This window comes from Oncorhynchus keta, chromosome 7 (genome assembly GCF_023373465.1).
Source record: "Oncorhynchus keta strain PuntledgeMale-10-30-2019 chromosome 7, Oket_V2, whole genome shotgun sequence".
Taxonomy (NCBI): Eukaryota; Metazoa; Chordata; class Actinopteri; order Salmoniformes; family Salmonidae; genus Oncorhynchus; species Oncorhynchus keta.
Window position 1 is genome coordinate 7,018,970 of NC_068427.1, and position 24,236 is coordinate 7,043,205.

The 24,236-nt window shown below is 43.9% G+C and overlaps 1 protein-coding gene across 3 annotated transcripts; it reads left to right on the forward strand.

The window, feature by feature from the left end:
- Positions 1-367: 367 nt before the first annotated feature.
- stk17b (serine/threonine kinase 17b (apoptosis-inducing)) lies at positions 368-23,290 on the forward strand. 3 transcript variants are annotated; one of them, XM_052521918.1, is made up of 8 exons: positions 368-405; positions 2,296-2,436; positions 18,112-18,324; positions 19,272-19,410; positions 19,692-19,818; positions 19,948-19,996; positions 20,151-20,330; positions 20,483-23,290. In XM_052521918.1, the coding sequence occupies exons 1-8, from the start codon at positions 383-385 to the stop codon at positions 20,730-20,732; spliced, it is 1,122 nt and encodes a 373-aa protein (XP_052377878.1). In that variant the 5' UTR covers positions 368-382; the 3' UTR covers positions 20,733-23,290. The 3 variants fall into 3 exon arrangements, with proteins under 3 accessions (XP_052377878.1, XP_035629024.1, XP_035629025.1); XM_035773131.2 differs by lacking the exon at positions 368-405 and adding an exon at positions 1,759-2,040; XM_035773132.2 differs by lacking the exon at positions 368-405 and adding an exon at positions 1,760-2,040 and having other exon boundaries at positions 2,329-2,436.
- The last annotated feature ends 946 nt before the right edge of the window (positions 23,291-24,236 follow it).

Below are 24,236 nucleotides of genomic sequence, written 5' to 3' on the forward strand. Positions count from 1 at the left end.
CAGTATTCATCTATATTCTTCGTAACTGTCTATTTACCGCCATAAACCGATGCTGGCACTAAGACCACACTCAATGAGCTGTATATGGCCGTAAGCAAACAGCAAAACGCGGCGGTGCTCCTAGTGACCGGGGACTTTAATGCAGGGAAACTTTAATCCGTTTTACCATAATTCTACCAGCATATTAAACGTGTGACCAGAGGGGGAAAAAAAACTCTAGACCATCTTTACTCCACACACAGAGTACAAAGCTCGCACTCAATTTGGAAAATCTGACAATATCCTCCTGTTTCCTTCTTACATGCAAAAACGTCCCGGGATTTGTCCGATGGCATCGAGGAGTACACCACATCTGTCACTGGCTTCATCAATAAGTGCATTGATGACATCTTCCCCACAGTGGCCGTAAGTACATACCCAAACCAGAAGCCATGGGTGACAGGCAACATCCGCACTGAGCTAAAGGGTAGAGCTGATGCTTTCAAGGAGCGGGACTCTAACCCGTAAGCTTATAAGAAATCCGACGAACCATCAAACAGCCAAAGCGTCAATACAGGACTAAGATTGAATGGTACTATACTGGCTTCGACACTCGTCAGATGTGGCAGGGCTTGCAAACTATTACAGACTACAAAGGGAAGCACAGGTGTGAGCTGCCCAGTGACACAAGCCTACCAGATGAGCTAAATTACCTTTGTGCTCGTTTTGAGGCAAGTAACACTGAAACATGCATGAGAGCATCAGCTGTTCCGGACGACTGTGTGATCACACTCTCTGTAGCCGATGTAAGACTTTTTAAACAGGTCAACATTCACAAGGCCGCAGGGCCAGACGGATTACCATAACGTGTACTCTGAGTATGCACAGACCAACTAGCAAGTGTCGTCACTGACATTTTCAACCTCTCCCTGACGGAGTCTAATACCAACACCCTGGACCCACTCCAATTTACATACCACCCCAACAGATACACATATGATGTAATCTTTATTGCACTCCACACTGCCCTTTTCCACCTAGACAAAAGGAACACCTATGTGAGAATGCCATTCATTGACTACAGCTCAGCGTTCAACACCATAGGTGCAAGGCCCATTTGTGTGTTATATCGCACATGGCAGTCGTCGTCGGGATAAGCTTGGCTGGAAATACGGGAGTTAGTATTTCCCCATAAGTTAAATACCGAAACAAATACTCAAAAGCTAACTTTAACCCCGGTTCTCTGATAGTATGAGTGAGGTATTTCACCAGACCACCCTCCTTGCATGAGTGAGGAAGAGCTGTTGCTAATTTTGAATTACTCAGACACTGTGTGGGACCTTTTTATAGGGTAGGAAGGACACCCTTCCCCAATGCACACATCCCGATGTCCAGCCAATCATGGCTGGTGTAGTGTAATAAAGGATTCTGACAAATACGCTGGGGGCATAGCCCACAAGTAAAATACCTCACTCATACTATAGAGAACCGGGGTTACGGTCTTAACCTAAAGTTTTTTACTTTGAATATAACCACCAGAGGGCATCAGGGGTCACAGGTTCACGTCGATGATGCCGTCTCCTTGACAACCTTTCCAAAATAATGTGTTAATACCTAACAAATTATTTAAATGAACACCCAGTCAAGTTAGAAGTATAAATTAAGTTACTACTGATGCATATGGGTTAAAATATGTATTGTATTATGAAAATTGAGATGAAGTTGAAAAGACTTAGACACGTCGCGCCTGCGCAGAACGAGGCGACAAAATGTCAAAACCGTCGGAACGAGATTGGTCGCAATCTAAATTTGAAGACGTGTTGCTCACATCAACGGGAGGAAGGATTTTATCCAGATGCTCGCTAGGCACTAAACTCGCTTATTAATGAACACAGTCAATAGGGAAAGTTTAAGTTGTTTGTCAATCAACCCGATAAGTGACAATTCGTGATGTATAGTTAGCTGTCTATTAAAGAAAAGTAAAAGGGAGCTAGTACGGTTGTTTAGATGGATAGCTAGCTAGCGAACGGTAGCCGTTGTTCTTCGTGACCCGTCTTTCAAGTAACTAACCAGCTGTTCTACTACTAACTAGTTATTATCTACAGCTAAAGCATCTCAAACTAGCTAGCTATTAGCTAGTAACTTAGTTAACGTTACTATGTAGCTATCCAGCTAATAGTTACAACATTGGCTAACTAAATAACTTTCAGCTAACTACTATACCTGGTTTAGCACTGGCTAAACACATTAGCTACTAGCTGGCTAGATAGTCTACGGCCTTGATTCGGCTTGACAGGTGCTAATTTATTGCCACAGTGAAGTCCGGCTAACAACAACGATGTCTCGCAGGCGGATGGACGGCCGCAATGGACCGACTGGGCTATTTGGAGAAATTCAAACCCATATCAATACGGAACCGATGGACAGTGTTTATGACATCACTGGCGAGTTGGGCAGGTGAGCCAATATTACAATGTCCCATTTTCAAACTTTCTCATTCCATCAACCCATTCTCTCAGTTCTTGTTATGACTCCAATGCATTCAATTGGCCTTTTGCATCCTAGAGAGCTAACGTCAGTGAGCTAATACTTACTCACATCCTATCAAGGCTGGATACCATATTTAGCTATAACAACTATAAATCTAACTGTATTTGTTACATGCTTCGTAAACAACAGGTGTAGTATACTAACAGTGAACTGCTTACTTCCGGGCCCTTCCCAACAATGCATAGAGAGAGGGGGGGTGTTATATGAAAATAATAAAAGAAGGAATAAATGCACAAGGGGTAGCAGTACCAAGTCCATGTGCAGGGGTACGAGGTAATTGAGGTGTGTGTATGTATATATGCATGTGTGTATATTTTACTGCATCTTAAGGCTTGAGACTACAGACACCCTGGTTCAAATTCAGGCTCTATCACAACCGGACGTGATTGGGAGTCCCATAGGGCGGCGCAAAATGGCCCAGCGTCATCCGGGTTTGGCTGGTGTAGGTCGTCATTGTAAATAAGAATTTGTTCTTAACTCACGTGCCTAGTTAAATGTAAAAATATACTGTAAGTAGGTATAAAGTGACTAGGCAACAGGATAGATAATGAACAGTAACAGCAACATATGTGATGAGTCAAGAGTTGAGTGCAAAAAGGGGCAATGCAGATAGTCTGGGTAACCATTGGTTAGCTATTTAGCAGTCTTATGGCTTGAGGGTAGAAGCTGTTCAGGGTCCTGTTGGTTTCAGACTTGGCGCATCGCTACTGCTTGCCGTGCGGTAGCAGATAGAACAGTCTATGACTTGGGTGGCCGGAGTCTTTTGACAATTTTTTGGGCCTTCCTCTGACACCGCCTGGTATAGTGGTCATGGATGGCAGGGAGCTAGGCCCCAGTGATGCCAAGAAGTTGATGTACCAAGCAGTGATGCAGCCAGTCAAGATGCTCTCAATGGTGCAGCTGTGTACTTTTTAAAATGTGGAACCTTGATGCTTATCACACTGTAAATGCAATTGTAGTAGGTCTATCTACAAACAGATTTTTGGGTTAAGGATTTTCTCCCAATATAATTTCTGTTGTCAAATTTCAGGAAAATCCGAACTTTACATGTTCCATATTCAAACAGGATGACCTCAGTCCTTTTGTAAGTAGATAGGTCGCAAAGATTAGGCTATCCTCACAAAGAGATGTGACTATAAGTGCTGTATGTGTGCCTGTCCCAAACCTAACATGTGTTGCCTACCATATAGGACCCATTACTAGGTACACCCTAGCCCAAGAATCTACTCTTAAGGAGTGAAGTGGTCCGACCGTTACTCCTTATGTTTCAAAGACCTTATGTTATTTTCAGAGGTAGACTGGCTCTGGAAGACAAAACAGCCAAATACTTCATCAAAACATGAATTTATTATTAGTTGCGATACAGTTCTAGACGCATAAAGCCCTTTACATTCATATCACATCAAAATATTTCACAAATGCAAAATATACACTTACTGTACACTGTTTTAGCCGGCTTCATCACAGTTGCAGCTAACAGTATTTTTCAGTTACGAGACATTTCTGGCAGCTTTCTTCTGTTACACACGGGTGTTCGAAGCATGCTAGATAGGTAATTTGTACAGGTGGCCTCCTTTGTCTTCCAGTGAACACCCGCCAAATGCAGGTAGATTTTGTCATTGGTGGGTAAGAATGCCTATTTCACCCAGCCACGTTGGCGGGTGGTCACACCGAACATTTGGATATGAAAACATTCAATCCAAAGCCCACATGAAGATGGTCGAATTGACAAGAAAGGCTACTAAAGTATGACTACTGTTGTGTTTCTTGGCCAGTTATATCGTTTTGTTCACAAGCTAGGTAGTTTGAGTTTGCTGCAGCTGTCTGCTGCTAAGATGCTATCAAAGATGTTTTTCTTCACAGACAAGACAGTGCCCAGTTACCGTGGTAACGGACATCCCTTAAATAGGCAGCTGACATTTTTAAGGGTACATTTTGCTTGATTGACCATGGATCACTCCAAAAACATTTTTATTCATGAACTTTGAGCCGTTCCTTATCAGTAAAACTGAAATACTTTAATTGTTCTCTTTGATTTATTTGTATGCTTCTACATTTATATTTAGGAATACATCATGTACTCCTTGTAAACAAATATCAGCATAGAGATCTGAACTTCTCTACTCCTTCCATGACAGATTGACCAGGTGAATTCAGGTAAAAGCTATGATCCCTTATTGATGTCACTTGTTAAATCCACTTCCAGCAGTGTAGAGATGAAGGGGAGGAGACATGTTAAAATAAGGATTTTCAACCCTTGAGACTATTAAAACATGGATTGTGTATGTGCCATTCAATGGGTGAATGGGAAAGACAAACTGTTTCAGTGCCTTTAAACGGGGTATGGTAGGTGCCAGGCACACCGGTCTGTGTCAAGAACTGCAACACTGCTGGGTTTTCATGCTCAACAGTTTCCTGTGTGTATCAAGAATGGTCCACCACCTAAATGACAACTGTGGGCTGCATTGGAGTCAACATGGGCCAGCATCCTTGATGAACGCTTACGAGAACTTGCAGAGTCCATGCCCAACCAATTGAGGCTGTTCTTAGGGAAAAAGGGGGAGGGGGCTGCAACTTTATATTAGTAAGGTGTTCCTAATGTTTGGTATAGTCAATGCATTATAATAAAAAGGTTTTGTGGCAGTGCAGGCACTTTGTTGAACAGTTGTAGAACTGGTTATTTGTTTTTACTTTTCTTTTTCTATCTAAATTAGTGTTGTCACGATACCAACATTTAATAATGATATGATACCAGGCGAAGTATCACTTTACTGAGTAGCCTAGCGCCCTGTTCGCCCACCCGCTTGTTCCCATTTTCTAAACGTTATGCTACACAAAAAACTGATTCACGCTTCTATTCAATACAACAAATATTTAATTGAACCTCACTCTGTTCACTGTATAATAGAATGCTGCATAGGAAAAATAGCATAATTAAATTGTTGCCAGCAGCAGAGTTAGTCACCAACCCCCTGGAAAACATGAACACACCATAACCAGCTTTGCTATAGGGTGAGTGGGGTGTTCTCTCATTATGTGTCTGGAAGTAGCTAGCCAATATGGGCCAGTTAGCTTGGGTGCTTGACTGCAGTTGAGGTCAGAACGTTCAGATCAACCCGACTCATCGGCCAGAGCGTCCAGTGTGCTCTCTGAATGCGAAACATTCTGAATTTACAAATGGACAATCTGACAGCACAGTTGCAGACACCAACGCTCTGAATAACATAATAGCCTAACCAGCTCTGCTAGGGAGAGTAATGTTCAGTGAGCTGTTGTCTCTCACTTAGATGTCTGGAAGTAGCTAGCAAGTTAGCTTGGGTGCTTGACTGCTGCTGTTAGTACATTCGGGATGAACCCTTAAAGAGATTGGTGGGGCTAAAGCTTAAGAGGGTGTGAACAATGTTGAATGGGTGTAGACAAAGAAGGGCTCTCCAAAAGTAGATTCAAAACATTCGAAGACCATTTCTCAAATGTGAGTTTACAAGTTTCACTATCAATGCATAATTACTTTCCACTTTGTTCCTCAACTGTAGTGTATGATGTACAATTTTACTTTTATTCCATGTAAAAAAACGCAATATCAAAGTTTGCTATGTAAGACGGATTACATTTTTTAAATTTTTTATTATAATAATTGAAGCCGGTCGTTCACATATGAGGTCCCACAGTTGGCCGTGCATGTCAGAGTGAAAACCAAGCCATGAGGTCGAAGGAATTCACCGTAGAGCTCCAAGACAGGATTGTGTCGGCACAGATGTGGGGAAGGTTACCAAAAAATGTCTGCAGCATTGAAGGTCCCCAAGAACAGAATGGCCTCCATTCTTAAATGAAAGAAATGTCGGAACAACTAATACTTCCTAGAGCTTGGCCGCCTGGCCAAACTGAGCAATTGGGGGAGAAGGGCCTTGGTCAGGGAGGTGACCAAGAACCCGATGGTCACTCTGACAGAGCTCCAGAGTTCCGATGTGGATGGGAGAACCTTCCAGTAGGACAACTAGCACTCCACCAATCGGGCCTTTAAGGTAGAGAGGCCAGACTGAAGCCACTCCTCAGTAAAAGGCACATGACCGCCCTCTTGGAGTTTGCCAAATGGCACCAAAAGGACTCTCTGACCATGAGAAACAATATTCTCTGGTCTGATGAAACCAAGATTGAACTCTTTGGCCTGAATGCCAAGCTTCACGTCTGGAGGAAACCTAGCACCATCCCTACGGTGAAGCATGTTGGTTGCAGCATCATGTTGTGGGGATGTTTTTCAGCAGCAGGGACTGGGAGACATGTCCGGATCAAGCGGAAAGATGAACGGGGCAAAGTACAGAGATCCTTGATGAAAACCTTCTCCAGAGCGCTCAGGACCTCAGACTGGGGTGAAGGTTCACCTTCCAACAGGACAACGACCCTAAGCACACAGCCAAGACAACACATGAGTGGCTTCAAGACAAGTCTCTGAATGTCCTTGAGTGGCCCAGCCAGAGCCCGGACTTGAACCTGATCGAAAACCTCTGAAAATAGCTGTGCTGTGACGCTCCACATCCAACCTGACAGCGCTTGAGAGCATCTGCAGAGTAGAATGGGAGATACTCCCCAAATACAGGCGTGCCAAGCTTGTAGTGTCATACTCAAGAAGACTCTTGGCTGTAATTGCTGCCAAAGGTGCTTCAACAAGATATTGAGTAAAGGGTCTGAATGCTTATGTAAATGTGATATTTCAGTTTTGATTTTTAATACATTTGCTAAAATGATAACTGTTTATGCTTTGTCACTATGGGGTATTGTCAATTAATCAATTAGGCTAACGTAACAAAGTGGAAAAAGTCAGGGGGTTTGAATACTTTTCGAATACATTGTACATGCATGTAAGGAGCCACAAAATATTTTTTTTTATACAGTTGAATATTTGAATCCTACATTTGAAGCACATCTCATGAGTAGCATACCCTTTTCCTTTCTTCCTGTGCCAATCAAATTAGCTTAGACCTACTGTCAAGTCACCAGGTTGTTTGTTACTGGGCCAATTTTTTTTTTTTAACCCTTATTTATCTAGGCAAGTCGGTTAAGAAATTGTTATTTTCAATGACTGCCTAGGAACAGTGGGTTAACTGCCTCGTTCAGGGTCAGAACAACAGATTTTTACCTTGTCAGCTCGGGGATTCGATCTTGCAACCTTTCGGTTACTAGTCCAACACTCTAGCTTAGACCTATTATATCAAATGCCCTTGAGAATCTCCAGAAAATCGTGACTGAACAAAAATACGTTATGTGGCTTACTGAAAGATTCAATGGGATGGAGGACTTCAGTCGCTGTTCAAATCTTCATTTTGTTAGGTTTCCCTGAATGCTGTGGAATAACAGGAATGGAAGAATTCCTGGAAAAGGTAATACCACAACTACTGGGCCAGGAGAACTTTACACAGGCTCCCATAACGAACGAGCACATCCAACAGGTGACCCGAGAGGGGACACGATCAGTAAACCAAGGGGCATCATCGCCAAGTTCCTTAACTATAGGAACAAAGATAAAGTTCTGACTGGCCATCAAAGCCAAAAAGTCAGGAGTCAGACCTTTTGATGTATGGGGCCATCGGATCTATATCAACGCCGACATGAGCAGAGCCCTCTACATGAAAAAGCTATAAAGAAAAGGCTATGGGGAAAATGAGTCCTGTTTTCTCTGGTGTACCCCACACAACTATGGGTCAAATGGCAGGGAAGAGACATCACACTGAAATCAGCCAAATAAATCGGATTCCTGGATATAGAATGGTAGAAATAGCAATGAATGAACTGTATAGATTAGGACAGCTTTTTAACAGATGATGTACGACAGATGGGATACTCGACTAAGCCTACTGAAATGAGGTGGAAGATGGACATTTACACCCCACCACATCAGATACAGAAGAAGGGTATGTGTTGTAAATCCCTTCACTTACAGGCCTAATTGAAAAGACAATAACACTTTAATGACTATTTGCTATGCAGCTTAATGACAACCCATTAATTGGTAGGCTATAGCCATAATCCATTTGTTTAAGTAATGAACTGACGAGGGAATAGGACATGATTGCTATGATCTGGACAAAAAAAAAATGCTCCCCAGCCTATAGGCTACATGGCCAAAATTATGTGGATTCGGCTATTGCGGCCACACCCGTTGCTGACAGGTGTATAAAATCGAGCACACAATCATGCAATCTCCATAGACAAACATAAGTAGTAGAAGGGCCCATACTGAAGAGGTTTAAACAAGGTTGCCTATGTCACCATACCTATTATAGCCATTCAATTGTTTGCTTTAAAAATCAGATCTAATGATAACATCAAGGGGCACAAAATTTAAGGGTTTAGAGACAAGTATCAATATACGCCGATGCTTAAAGTTTTCTCTCGAGTTAAACCTTGAAGGGCCTCATTGAGGACTTGGATAATTTCTCGAGTTTCTCTGGACTAAAACCTGACTATGTTAAGTGTATATTACAGATTGGCCTCTAAAAGATCAACTTTAAATTGTCATGTGGTCTCCCGATTTTAAATGGGCAGATGGTGAAGTCGATATGCTTGGTGTTCATATCCCTTGAAAAGTTCATCGATCTTGCAAATTTGATTGAATATACTGAACAAAAATATAAATGCAACATGAAACAATTTCAACAATTTTACTGAGGTTATAAGAAAAGCGGTCAATTGAATTAAATAAATTAGGCCCTAATCTATGGATTTCACATGACTGGGCAGGGGAGCAGCCAGGCCCAGCCAATTAGAATACATTTTTTCTCACAAAAGGGTTTTATTACAGAGACAAGTACCCCTCAGTTTCATCAGCTGTCTGGGTGGCATGTCTCGGGTTGATCCCTCGGGTGAAGAAGCTGGATGTGGAGGTCCTGGGCTGGTGTGGTTACACGTGGTCTGCGGTTGTGAGGCCGGTTAGACGTACTGCCAAATTCTCTAAATCGACATTGGAGGCGCCTTATGATACATAATTTAACATTCAATTCTCTGGGAACAGCTCTGGTGGACATTCCTGCAGTCAGCATGCCAATTGCACGATCCCTCAACTTGAGGCATTGGTGGTGTTGTGTTACAAAATTGCATACCTCTGTCAACTCATCACGGTTTTGCCACAAAATAAATTAAATAATTAGTCTAAGTAAATGCCTATTCCAATTTTATCTGCCACCCATTGAAAAATCTAATGGCTCAATGATTAGTATAAATCAGTAAAAATATTTGACAGCAATACCGTATAAGGTTTTTGATGTCCCAATACCTTGGCATCGGGTCTGAACTGACATATGAAACAATTCACACAATCAATCTGTTCTTTTCCATTTAAGCTATTTTATAAAATACTTAATACAAAAGGAGTATATGGGACATTGAACAGTCGCTTTTGAAGTCAAGTCTAGGAATGGTTGTTATATCAGGATTCAGATGGACCTGCAAACTGTATTGTTAGGGGTTCTGAAAAACCACAATGGGTCAATTGGAAGTATCATTATACTCTTGGGTAAAGTATTTATTTTTAGGGTATATTTGTAGAAATAGTACAAATAGGTAGGTTCAGGACTCTTCTATGAGTCCTATAGTAAAATGTAGGAATGTATTGCAAAAGAAAATGGCAAAATTGCATTATACTGGGAAAGATGGGTTAATCTGTGGAAATCGGTGTGTTGGAGTTAAGATCAGAATGACTGGTGGATTGGCTGCTGTGGGTTAAAATCCAGCATTTGGAGAAAGAGGAATTTATGTATCATTATTTAATTACAGGCAACTTAGATGTGAGTGACATAATAGCTGTAAGTAGAAGTATTGTAGTCCACCGTGAGCGTCAATGAATGGCCTAGGGTACATCCCATCCCTGGTGTCTCATCTTACTAGTGCAATGCAGGACGAAGGAAGCAAGGACGTTTGGAAACGAGACTTGAGCTCAGCCACAGAGAAAGAGGAAATAGACTAAAACGGTCTTCTTCCTGTTTGTGTGTGTACAGGGTGGCAATTTGAGTTTTCCCTAGATTGCGAAATTGTCAATTCAATGTTAATTTACAGTACAAACTAGGTTTGGGCAGTATGCAGATTTTCATATCGTTATACCGTCCTTCTCTCAAAATAAACTAATTGCAATGACAGGCAGTTATACATATCAGTATTAGCTACCGGATATACTTTTTGGTTAGTTTGGACATATACAAGCAAATGTGAACGAGAGACATTGTGCGAATGAACAAAATTTTGAAACATGCTTGTGTGAAGGAAGAATAGTACTGGCTCTGGAGCAGCATGTGTACCCGTTTTGCTCAGAGAAGAGTGGAGAGGAGCAGACAGGCCGAGAACAGAGAGGATAAAAACGCAAGGAAATCAAGCAGTGGCAGCTGTACAGAACTCATTTTCAAACACTGCAGAAAGCGAACACTATATGATTCCCTGTCACCTTATTAATTCAGCCACTTGCTTAGATAACGCAAGCAGTAATTTTTACTTGCTAATTAATGCATAATTCTGTGTTTTTGACACAGGAGAAAACAGATCTAAAATGCCTCTTGTAATTTCTGCTCGGTATCAACCTTCATTTTGTGCTTTAGTTGCACTTCACGTGGATGAGAATTCACAAACAGCCATTCTATCAGTAGACAGTGCTTTTCTCCATTTAAAATGAAAGATTAACTTAAAGAAACCTTTGAATAAGTAGGTGTGTCCAAACGTTGGACTGGTACTGTACCTAATGTTGCTGCTACAGTCTAATGACCAAAAAGAGCTTCTGGGTATCAGAACAGCTATTACTCACCTCGAACTGGATGAAGATTTTTTTTTTCTATAATGAGTCTGCCGTGAAGGATATACTCTTTCTCCAAGACCAAGCCAAAATCCCTATCATTCGATTGAAGAAAAGGTACACATGGAGGCGATCGGAGTGCCGTGAGAATTTTTCAGCAAGTGGGTAACCCGCCTCAACCATTTTGTTCTATTGGCCAATGTGCCAATGGATGAGCTCCGTTCGAGACTGTCCTACCAATAATATATTATGTTTCACCGAGTCGTGGCTGAATGACGACATGGATAATATACAGTCGGCGGGACAGAAATTCTGCGTCTGGTAAGATGGGTGATGGGATGTGTGTCTATTTGTCAATAACAGCTGCTGCACGATATTTAATATTAAGGAAGTCTCTAGGTATTGCTCACCTGAAGTAGAGTACCTCATGATAAGCTGTAGACCACCCTGTCTACCAGGATAGTTTTCATCTATATTTTTAGTAGCTGTCTATTTATCACTACATACCGATGCTGGTACTAAGATCTCACTCAATGAGCTGTTTAATGCCATAAGCAAACAAGAAAATGCTCATCCATAAGCGGCGCTCCTAGTGGTCGGGGACTTTAATGCAGTCAAACTTAAATCTGTTTGACCAGAATGTCACATGTGGAACCAGAGTGAAAAAAAACTCTAGACCACCTTTACTCCACACACAGAGACGTATACAATCTCTCCCTCGCCCTCCATTTGGCAAATCTGACCATAAGTCTATCCTCCTGATTCCTACTTGCAAGCAACAACTGAAGCAGAAAGTACCAGTGACTCGCTCAATACAGAAGATGTCAGATGCGGATGCTATGCTACAGGTCTGTTTTGCTAGCACAGACTGGAATATGTTCTGGAATTCATCCGATGGCATTGCGGAGTATACCACATCAGTCACTGGCTTCATCAATAAGTGTGTTGATGACCACGTCCCGAGCTACAGGCTAGAGCTATGCCCTCAGACGAACCATCAAACAGGCAAAGCATCAATACAGAACTAAGATTGAATCCTACTAGAACTGCTCTGACGCTCGTCGGATGTTGAAGGGCTTAAAATCGATTACGGAATACAAAGGGAAACCCAGCCACTAGCTGCCCAGTGACACGAGCATTCCAGATGGGCCAAATTGTTTTTTTTATGCTGGATTCGAGGCAAGCAACCCTGAAGCATGCATATGAGAGCACCAGTTGTCCCAGACGACTGATCACGCTCGCCATAGCCAATGTGAGTAAGATCTTCAAACAGGTCAACATTCACTAGGCTGCGGGGCCAGACCGATTACCAGGATGTGTACTTAAAGCATGCGCGGACCATTTGGCAAGTGACTTCAATGACATTTTCAACCTCTCCCTGACCGAGTCTGGAATACCTACATGTTTCAAGGAGACCTCGCTAGTCCCTGTGCCCAAGAAAGCGAACGTAACCTGCCTAAATGACTACAGCCCCGTAGCACTCATGTTGGTAGCCATGACTTGCTTTGAAAAGCTGGTCATGTCTCACCAATACCATCATCCCGGAAACCCTAGGCCCACTCCAATTCACGTACTGCCCCAACAGATCCACAGATGATGCGATCTCTATTACACTCCACACTGCCCTTTCCCACCTGGACAAAAGGAACACCTATATGAGAATGCTATTCATTGACTACAGCTCAGCGTTCAATACCATAGTGCCCACAAAGCTCAACCCTAAGCTAAGCACCCTTGGACTAAACACTTCCCTCCACAACTGGATCCTGGACTTCATGACGGGCCGCCCCCAGGTGGTAAGGGTAAGCAACAATACATTTACCGTGCTGATTCTCAATACGAGGGCCCCTCGGGTGCGTGCTTAGTCCCCTCCTGTACTCCCTGTTCACCCACAACTGCATTGCCAGGCACGACTCCAGCACCATCATGACGTTTGCTGGTGACACAACAGTAGTAGGCTTGATCACCGACAACGATGAGACAGCCTATAGCAGGCCTGGGCATCTCCAGTCCTCGGGGGCCTGATTGGGGTCACTCTTTTGCCCCAGCTAACACACCTGCCTCCAATAATCACCTAATCATGATCTTCAGTTAACAATGCATTTACCGTAATTGCTGGACTATAAGCCGCTACTTTATTCCCACGCTTTGAACCTTGCGGTTTATACAATGATGCGGCTAATTTATGGATTTTTCCCGCTTTCACAAGATTCATGCCGCCAAAAAACTGAGCACCGTCACATAAAAATCGAGCGCGCTCAAACTTCCCATCATTCTGATTACAGTAGTAATTTTGTCACCCTCATCATGGCAAAGACACGGAGAAATGCATATGATGCAGCTTTCAAGTTGAAGGCGATCGATCTGGAGCTTGGCCTTAATGAGTCGATGATGAGACGTTGGAAACAGCAGCGTGAGGAACTGACTCGGTGGAAAAAGACAACAAAGGCTTTCAGAGGGAAGAAAAGCAGATGGGCCAAAGTATTTGCAGCCACTCGACATCAGTGTAAATCGTGCATTTAAGGTGGCGCTCCTTGTTCAGTGGGAGTCTCTGATGACAAATGGGGAGAAATCCTTCACTAAAATGGGCTGCATGCGAAGAGCAACTTATGGTCAAGTCTGCCAGTGAGTCCTGACAGCGTGGAGCATTGTCAAAAAATCCACTATCATCAACGGGTTTCGAAAGGCTGGACTGCTGCGTGTTGAAGGGGCAGCATGAGCTCAGCGGGGTATTTGCCTCCGGATGAATGTGACGAGAGCGACAATGAAAACGATCCAACATCGGATGAAGCAATTCTGAGGCTATTCATCTCCAACACCGAAGGAGAGGACTTCAGTGGTTTCAGTGCACAGGAGGAGGAAGATAGTGACCAAGTTCATTTGTTTCAATGTACCGGTAGGCACCTGCGGCGTATTTATGTACAAAATACATATTTTTTAATAATTCAGTGGGTGCGGTTTATATTCAGGTGCGCTTAATAGTCCAGCAATTACGGTAGTTTAAATTAGGTGTGTTTGCTAGGGATGGGGGAAAAGTGTGATGCCAATCAGGCCCCGAGGACTGGAATTTCCCAGGCCTGGCCTACTGGGAGGTCAGCAGCGACGACAACAACCTCTACATCAATGTGAGCAAGACAAAGTAGCTGAAAAATCTACCAGCCACTCAGATTCCTCTTACCAGCTCAAATATTTTTTTTTTTCTGCAGGAATTACAGCAAAACACCAAAAAGGCAGATGTGCATGCTTTGTTAATGTTTCTAAAACGATACATGTATTACTAGTAATAAGTAATGTGGTATATTGTTTAATTTAATTTTTTATGACCATAGTCTTTTAACCAAACTATGAGACCATTTTCACCTGCCCCTTTACGCACAGGAGATTACATTTACATTTACATTTAAGTCATTTAGCAGACGCTCTTATCCAGAGCGACTTACAAATTGGTGCATACACCTTATGACAACCAGTGGAACAGCCACTTGCATCTAAATCTTGTTGGGGGGGGATGAGAAGGATTACTTACCCTTACTTACCCTATCCTAGGTATTCCTTGAAGAGGTGGGGTTTCAGGTGTCTCCGGAAGGTGGTGATTGACTCCGCTGTCCTGGCGTCGTGAGGGAGTTTGTTCCACCATTGGGGGCCAGAGCAGCGAACAGTTTTGACTGGGCTGAGCGGGAACTGTACTTCCTCAGTGGTAGGGAGGCGAGCAGGCCAGAGGTGGATGAACGCAGTGCCCTTGTTTGGGTGTAGGGCCTGATCAGAGCCTGGAGGTACTGAGGTGCCGTTCCCCTCACAGCTCCGTGGCGAGCACCATGGTCTTGTAGCGGATGCGAGCTTCAACTGGAAGCCAGTGGAGAGAGCGGAGGAGCGGGGTGACGTGAGAGAACTTGGGAAGGTTGAACACCAGACGGGCTGCGGCGTTCTGGATGAGTTGTAGGGGTTTAATGGCACAGGCAGGGAGCCCAGCCAACAGCGAGTTGCAGTAATCAAGACGGGAGATGACAAGTGCCTGGATTAGGACCTGCGCCGCTTCCTGTGTGAGGCAGGGTCGTACTCTGCGGATGTTGTAGAGCATGAACCTACAGGAACGGGACACCGCCTTGATGTTAGTTGAGAACGTCAGGGTGTTGTCCAGGATCACGCCAAGGTTCTTAGCGCTCTGGGAGGAGGACACAATGGAGTTGTCAACCGTGATGGCGAGATCATGGAACGGGCAGTCCTTCCCCGGGAGGAAGAGGAGCTCCGTCTTGCTGAGGTTCAGCTTGAGGTGGTGATCCGTCATCCACACTGATATGTCTGCCAGACATGCAGAGATGCGATTCGCCACCTGGTCATCAGAAGGGGGAAAGGAGAAGATTAATTGTGTGTCGTCTGCATAGCAATGATAGGAGAGACCATGTGAGGTTATGACAGAGCCAAGTGACTTGGTGTATAGCGAGAATAAGAGAGGGCCTAGAACAGAGCCCTGGGGACACCAGTGGTGAGAGCGCGTGGTGAGGAGACAGATTCTCGCCACGCCACCTGGTAGGAGCGACCTGTCAGGTAGGACGCAATCCAAGCGTGGGCCGCGCCGGAGATGCCCAACTCGGAGAGGGTGGAGAGGAGGATCTGATGGTTCACAGTATCGAAGGCAGCCGATAGGTCTAGAAGGATGAGAGCAGAGGAGAGAGAGTTAGCTTTAGCAGTGCGGAGCGCCTCCGTGATACAGAGAAGAGCAGTCTCAGTTGAATGACTAGTCTTGAAACCTGACTGATTTGGATCAAGAAGGTCATTCTGAGAGAGATAGCGGTAGAGCTGGCCAAGGACGGCACGCTCAAGAGTTTTGGAGAGAAAAGAGAGAAGGGATACTGGTCTGTAGTTGTTGACATCGGAGGGATCGAGTGTAGGTTTTTTCAGAAGGGGTGCAACTCTCGCTCTCTTGAAGACGGGAGGGACGTAGCCAGCGGTCAGGGATGAGTTGATGAGCGAGGTGAGGTAAGGGAGAAGGTCTCCGGAAATGGTCTGGAGAAGAGAGGAGGGGATAGGGTCAAGCGGGCAGGTTGTTGGGCGGCCGGCCGTCACAAGACGCGAGATTTCATCTGGAGAGAGAGGGGAGAAAGAGGTCAGAGCATAGGGTAGGGCAGTGTGAGCAGAACCAGCGGTGTCGTTTGACTTAGCAAACGAGGATCGGATGTCATCGACCTTCTTTTCAAAATGGTTGACGAAGTCATCTGCAGAGAGGGAGGAGGGAGGGGGGATTCAGGAGGGAGGAGAAGGTGGCAAAGAGCTTCCTAGGGTTAGAGGCAGATGCTTGGAATTTAGAATGGTAGAAAGTGGCTTTAGCAGCAGAGACAGAGGAGGAAAATGTAGAGAGGAGGGAGTGAAAGGATGCCAGGTCCGCAGGGAGGCGAGTTTTCCTCCATTTCCGCTCGGCTGCCCGGAGCCCTGTTCTGTGAGCTCGCAATGAGTCGTCGAGCCACGGAGCGGGAGGGGAGGACCGAGCCGGCCTGGAGGATAGGGGACATAGGGAGTCAAAGGATGCAGTAAGGGAGGAGAGGAGGGTTGAGGAGGCAGAATCAGGAGATAGGTTGGAGAAAGTTTGAGCAGAGGGAAGAGAAGATAGGATGGAAGAGGAGAGAGTAGCGGGGGAGAGAGAGCGAAGATTGGGACGGCGCGATACCATCCGAGTAGGGGCAGTGTGGGAAGTGTTGGATGAGAGCGAGAGGGAAAAGGATACAAGGTAGTGGTCGGAGACTTGGAGGGGAGTTGCAATGAGGTTAGTGGAAGAACAGCATCTAGTAAAGATGAGGTCAAGCGTATTGCCTGCCTTGTGAGTAGGGGGGGAGGGTGAGAGGGTGAGGTCAAAAGAGGAGAGGAGTGGAAAGAAGGAGGCAGAGAGGAATGAGTCAAAGGTAGACGTGGGGAGGTTAAAGTCGCCCAGATTAAGTAGTAATGCAACTCGAGTTATGTTTGTGCCTATGAGATTGAGTCTGGCTAGTACTGTAGCATTGTCTTTTCCCTAGCAGTTGAAACGCAAACATTGAAAAACAACCTAACTTGTGAACAAAACAATGTAAAGAGCCAAGAAACACAAGGGCAATGTCTCACTTCAGTAGACTTTCGTTTCAAGTAAATTAGAGTAACTTTTATGCCTGTGCTCAGCACTTCTAAAAATGAATCTTTCACTTAGCTCTTCATGTGCGTACATCCCCCAGCCAGGCAGTGTTGCAACACTGGTCTATATAGGATTTGACTATTTGAGCAATTAATTTAACAACTATGAAACAAATACTTTGAAAACAGCTATTGCAGTAGTTATTTCACTGCAAATGCTAAGGTGGCAGGTGAAATTGATTTTGGCATTGGCGGGTAAGATGTCTATCTGTATGTGGCAGGTGTTCATTTTAGACCCTGATTACCACTACTTGTTATAGTAGGGTGTGGGTATGGAGTGGCCTCATTTGAACCCTTTTTGCACTACTAAGCCAAGCTATAGGCTTGCTGAGCTGGCTGGGTTATGCATCCACCTAGTTGCTGTAACGGTGCTTGACAAGACAATGTGAGAAAAAAATATCAAAGCCGGCACAGTACGGTTTGGTTGGCAGTGCACCGTGGTTGTCCTACTGTAGTTGAATGCACTGACTATAAGTCACTCTGGATAAATAATAATATATGCAGACACATTTATCCAAAGCGAAATGTAATGTTTGTCTAAATGTAAATATTAACTGATGTCATATTGTAACAAAGTTGTCTCCTTCAGCGTAGACTAAAATGACCCAGATAGTGTGTGATGAATGACTCTGCCCTCCCTTCGTCCTCTGTGCCAGGGGGAAATTTGCGGTGGTGAAGCGGTGCGTGGAGAGGTCCACAGGGAAGGTGTTTGCCGCCAAGTTCCTTCGTAAGCGGCGGCGAGGCCGAGACTGCCGGGCCGAGGTGGTGCACGAGATGGGTGTGCTGGAGGCGGCCCGCAACAACCCTCGCGTGGTTAACCTGCACGCTGCCTATGAGACAGACCACGACATCATCCTGCTGCTGGAATAGTGAGTTATGGCCAACTTTTAGATTACACTCAATGCTGTCAGTTCAATCAGTAGCAATTTTAAAGGTTTGTTGTTCACACATCCACCCCATACTGCCATCAGCTTCCTCCATTACATCTGTCAAGTCCTTAATCCATCTTTCAAATCTGCTACTTACGTATGTAAAAAAAAAAAAATCAATGTAAACCTATCTTTGTACTGTACAGAGGCTATTTAAGAAAGTTTCTCATATCTGAGACAGTATGTGTGATTATGCCTTGAACTTCATTGGAATCGGTACTCCTTTACACTGCATCCAACAAAACAGAAAGTAGAATGAAGAATGCAGATGGGCTGCAATCCACATTCTGTGCTTAAAGGGACACTTATGGATTTTGCCAATGAGGCCCGTTATCTACTTCCCTAGAGTCCGATGAACTCGTTGATACTATTATTTCTCTGCGTGCAGTTTGAAGAAAGTAGCTAATTAGCGCAATAGCGCAAGGACTGGAAGTCTAACAGATACCCATAGACTTCCAGTCATGCGCTGACGTCAGTTAGCATTGGCTCGCAAATCTACATTTCTTAATACCGGAGACAGACATAAAAATGATATCTGCAAGTTCATCTGACACTGGGGAAGTAGATAAAGGGAAACCCCACCCTTACCACTCTTGTGTATTCTGAGAGTCAATAGACATGTTTCCACCCTCCCTGTTTGTTTCATTGAGTTTTGAGAAAAGCCTTTCTAATCCTGCCCTGAAAGCAAAGTGCCTTTAGAACTGAAAGGGGAAGGCTATTCCATTGGAAATACCCAATTATCTGTTGCCTGACCTGAAATTATATGAAACAAGCTTATACACTCAGCTGAGTCTCAACCACCTAGGTTTTATAGATGCAATCATGCAACAAAGTTTGTGTTAGACACTGTGACACTCTCTCTCTCTCTCTCTCTCTCTGTGTGACAGTGCGGCGGGGGGTGAGATCTTTGACCACTGTGACTGTGATGAGCTGCTCCCAGAGGGCCAAATCACACGGCTGATCAGACAGACGCTGGAGGGCGTCCACCTCCTCCACCAGACCAGCGTGGTGCACCTGGACCTCAAGGTCTATCCCTCCACACCTCTTAATATATATATAAGCAGAAGTGCACTGCGCACATACAAACATATGTACATACACCTAAAATACACCTCTCCACCCTATTTGCTCTCTTATTCATCTTTTCATCACCACTTGCATATCTTTGCTGCAAACACAATCTCATGCAGTCATTGTGAATGACTGGACCTGCTGTATACAGCTGTATTATGACAGCTGTATTATGACTCTGCACAACTTTGTTACCCTTTTGGACTACTCACCCAATCCCTCCCTCTTTCTTTCAGCCCCAGAACATCCTTCTAACCAGCCTGGCACCGCTGGGGGACATAAAGATTGTGGACTTTGGCCTGGCACGCAAACTGGGCATGGTCGGAGAGCTCCGAGAGATCTTGGGCACTCCCGAGTACGTGGGTAAGGCAACGTCCATGTAACATGCCTCCAACGTTCCTTCAACCAGCTGCAATTACGTCTGACATTCTACAATAACAATGTTGTGATGTAATCATATGGCCTCTCTTGTTCTCCCTTTTCTCACCTTAGCTCCAGAGATCCTGAACTATGAGCCTATTACAACGGCAACTGACTTGTGGTGAGTCATCAATATTAACACAATGACTGTGGATTTATGTCCGTGCTTGCCTAAGGCACTTGTGTGAAGTATGTATGTTTGCAGGTCAACACGTGTGCACCCTCTGACACATTTGTACTAACTGTATTCTGGGTGTGTGTTATGTGTTCTTCAGGAGTGTGGGAGTGATTGCCTACATGCTGGTGACTGGTGAGTCTCCATTTGCAGGGGATGACAAGCAGGAGACGTACCTGAACGTGTCCCAGGTCAACGTGGACTATAGTCAAGAGGCCTTCTCCAGGGTGTCGGAGCTCGCTGTCGACTTCATCCGCAAGCTGCTGGTCAAAACTCCAGAGTAAGTGAGACTATCACCAGCCAGTAAACGTTCAGGGAATTCTAATGGTTAAATCACTGCTACTGACAGGAAGCATTGGAGCAAATGCTTTTGTGCTTTTCATTTATAATAATTGGTTTTGACCTTGGTCCGTCTTCACCCTCTCCACACAGGGACCGGCCCAGTGCAGCCGACTGCATGACCCACCCCTGGCTGTGGCAGCAGCATCAATACCCAAGTATCGAGCCTGTCCTGCCACGAACCCCCCGTGAGAGGAGCAGCGGTACCAAGTGGGCTGCCCCAGCCGAGGACCCAGAGGACAAGGAGAACTTCACCTTGGACTCACCCCACACCCAGGCCAAGAGGTTTCGCTTTGAGGAGGAGACACCTGCCACCACCAACGGTGGAGATGGGGACTTCTGAGGTGGAAAGAGCGACGCAAGCGCACCCCTCCCACAAGCTCCTATTTTGCTTTTATTGGTTTTATGCAGCAAGGAACCTGCCGGCATGTGTCACCTACCCAAGAGCGCTTCTGTTCTGTTCTACTGCTCGCCAGTATCCAAGAGCGTCCAGCCAAACCAAAGATAGCCAGCTTCCTTTGTGATCTAACGTCAATTCGTCACTGTTTCTGTGTAGTTTGTGTTTCTAAATAATGCATTGATTTAAGATTAGTATTCTATTTTATTGTGAGCTGATTTGGTCATTTCTAGTGTCTTTGTTTTGTCAGGTATATTTTGTCCCTGAATTTAAAGAATGAGGCCAGATATAGCTCAAGGGAAATCTATGCAATACTGTTTTGCCACAAGTAACTTTTAAAGGAGACATTTAAATAGTCAACAAATTATTACTTGACCATTTTTGCCAGGCCAGTAAGTGGTCGTCAGTGTTCTTAGTATTTTGTGCTAAAATCATTCGACAGAACACTGAACTGTGCAGATATGGGCTAAATCAGACTATTTGAGGAAGTGAAAGTAAAGTACGTCCTCACACTATGTCCTTGTTTGCCTGACCCAAGCTGTACATTACCTCCCTACTGTCAACAAGCTTCAGGCCATGGCTTGCACACATTATATTCTGTGACATTGTGACATTCACTTATCTTGCTCTCCAGCACGCCACATCTCAAATCACAGTATGATGTCATCTTAGACAGGTTGTCTATGCACAGTACCAAGCCCTGGCCTGCATAATTAGTAAGCCAACAAGTCACACTGGTGTCTGTCTATAACATTTACTGTTAACCAACTCTTCCTCTGGTTTACAATTCCACAGTAATAGAGATTTAAGAGGGTTCTGTAAAAAGGTGACTCATGGACAGTAAACACCACACCCATGCTTACTCAAATGTCTTTCTTCAAATGTTTTCAGTTCCTCTTGAGTCATTTGCTTAGGGGAACTGTGACTGAAGCATTTAACTATTTATCATCTGGGTATTTAATTTGCTTACTCAACTGGAAAAAATTGTTTTGCATTACATGTTATTTTTGTGTAACTTGAACACAATGTATTTCCTGATATTTACTGAAGTAATTTAATCTGCATTCCTTTAATTGGTATTAAAAAGCTACTGTGGTTTTTTTTATGGCTAGGAAGCCTTAAGTTTAATGGGAGTCGGGTAGATTTGGGAATCATAACAGATTATCTGTGTATGGAGGTGAGTTTATTCAGTCTTACTCCTCTGTTCCTTCCATTTCCTCATCTCAGGGCAAATTACCGTTCACTTTGGTCGTAACTACCGTGTGCCTCTTTATATTTGCTCTTTAAATACGTTTCACATTCTAATCTGATTCTCAATATATTTATATAATGGGATGGTGTTTTGTTTATATTTAGATGTACATATGTGTGTGCTTTATTTAACTGGATTCAGATGGGTTTATTAAGAAGATACGGGTTGTATGGAATAGTATTGATGGCACCGCTTAACAAAAAGCTGTTTTGGTAAGGTGACACGAAATTGAAATATGCTTTGGTGGTGAATGTGGGATTTGCATGAAAGGTTTGGAAAAGTGATTAGAGATGGATTTAAAAGAGAAAAGATGGTTATGAGGATAGGGTATGACATTGAGATGGTTACAGAGGATGAGAAAACATTGATTACGGAAGTGATGTATGTAAAGGTTTTGACTGAGATATTTGTACAGTTTTACCAGCAGAGCACTTCCATGTAGAAAATGAAAGTGCTCTTTTGTTGAGCATGTGTTCCCCATCCATTTGTGAATTTATGAAGAATTTTTGTGAACCCTAACTGCCAGCAGACCTCAGCTGAACATGTCACTTTGTTCAAGGAGGTGCAAAGACTACATATCCTTGTTTGTTGTGGTCCTCAAGGTTTCCCAGAGATGTCACTGCCCTGGCACACACAATAGCCTTTGTCTTCGAGAGGGCTGTCTCCAGTCACGGCCATGCTCTCATTGTATGCTCTCATTGTATGCTGTCATCCTAAAGGAGAACTGGAACACCAATACGTCATTAGTGAGTGGTTCAGTAGTCAGTACTGTCCTCCGGTCAAAGACAAGACACTTAAATGAAAACCAGACGTTTGAGGCACTGCTGACACCAATCGGCACAAAGTGTACTTGTACAACTTGATTATATTTGTAAGAGCTCCACTGCTGATTTCATTTTGTATGGCTGTCTGAATTTACTTTTACATACATATACTAGTCAAGTGACCTGTGTCTTCTCTGGAGACAAAGGTGACCAGTTTGCACTCTTCACATTCCTGTGGTGAGATCTTCTCCCACTTTACCAGGGTAATACTGAAGGAAACATCTGAGTCAAACTCATACCAGTTAGAAGCACAAGCAATAACCTTCCGACCGATGTTTATTTCACATTTGATAGATTTGTAGGTATATTCCATTTGTTTTTAGAATGGATCATTTCAAATCCCCATTTGTATCTTCTGATCAACATCAATCTAATATTTAGGTGTCATCAGCAAACATGAATGCTCATTAAAGATGATAGAAAACCTACATGGTGGATGGAGTCTGTCTACCTTTTTTCTCTACATTGTGTCTTATCTCAGTGGGTTCCCTCTCAGGTGCGAAGACCACAAGAAACATTTGTGGACAACATCTGCAGAGAATGGTCTTTAAACAGAAACTACCAGCGGCCATGAACAACAGAACTAAGGCATGCCATCATCTGGGGCATTGTGCTTCCAAAAGCAAGTAAGAAATTATCTCCATTGTTCTGCCATCTACTGATGAGGAAACATTGCCTCCTAGTGCTGATGGCCATGTGTCCCATGTTTTTTATTTTTTTTATATATATAGAAAAAAAGCTAAATAATAATAATAATAATAATAAATCATCTTAAAGTAATATCAAAACAAATAAGGAGTTGATTGCAGTTGATTTGGCAATGACATTGGCACACATGCCCCTATCACTCCCATTGACTTTCAGGATGAGGAACCATCTAACATCAAGTTGTAAAATCCTGAACTTCCCCTCTAAGCTCCACTTAAAACGTATCCATTGTGGATGCACAAGTTGTAAGGACTTAGCTAGTACAGGTGTTTAATGACCGTATGTTAACTTATCAATTACAACATCAATTATAAAGTATGTGGACACCTTCAAATTAGTGGATTTGGCTATTTCAGCCACATGTTGCTGACAGGTGTCTAACATCGACAAACATTGGCAGTATAATGGCCTTACTGAAGAGCTCAATGACGTTCAACGTGACATAGTATGCCACCTTTTTAACAAGTTAGTTTGTCAAATTTCTGCCCTGCTCGAGCTGCCCCGGTCAACTAAGTGCTGGTATTGTGAAGTGGAAACATCTAGAAGCAACAGCGGCTCAGCCACGAAGTGGTAGGCCACACATGCTCACAGAACGGGACTGCCGAGTGCTGAAGTGTGTAAAAAAAAAAAAGTATGTCCTCGTATGCAACACTCACTCTTGAGATC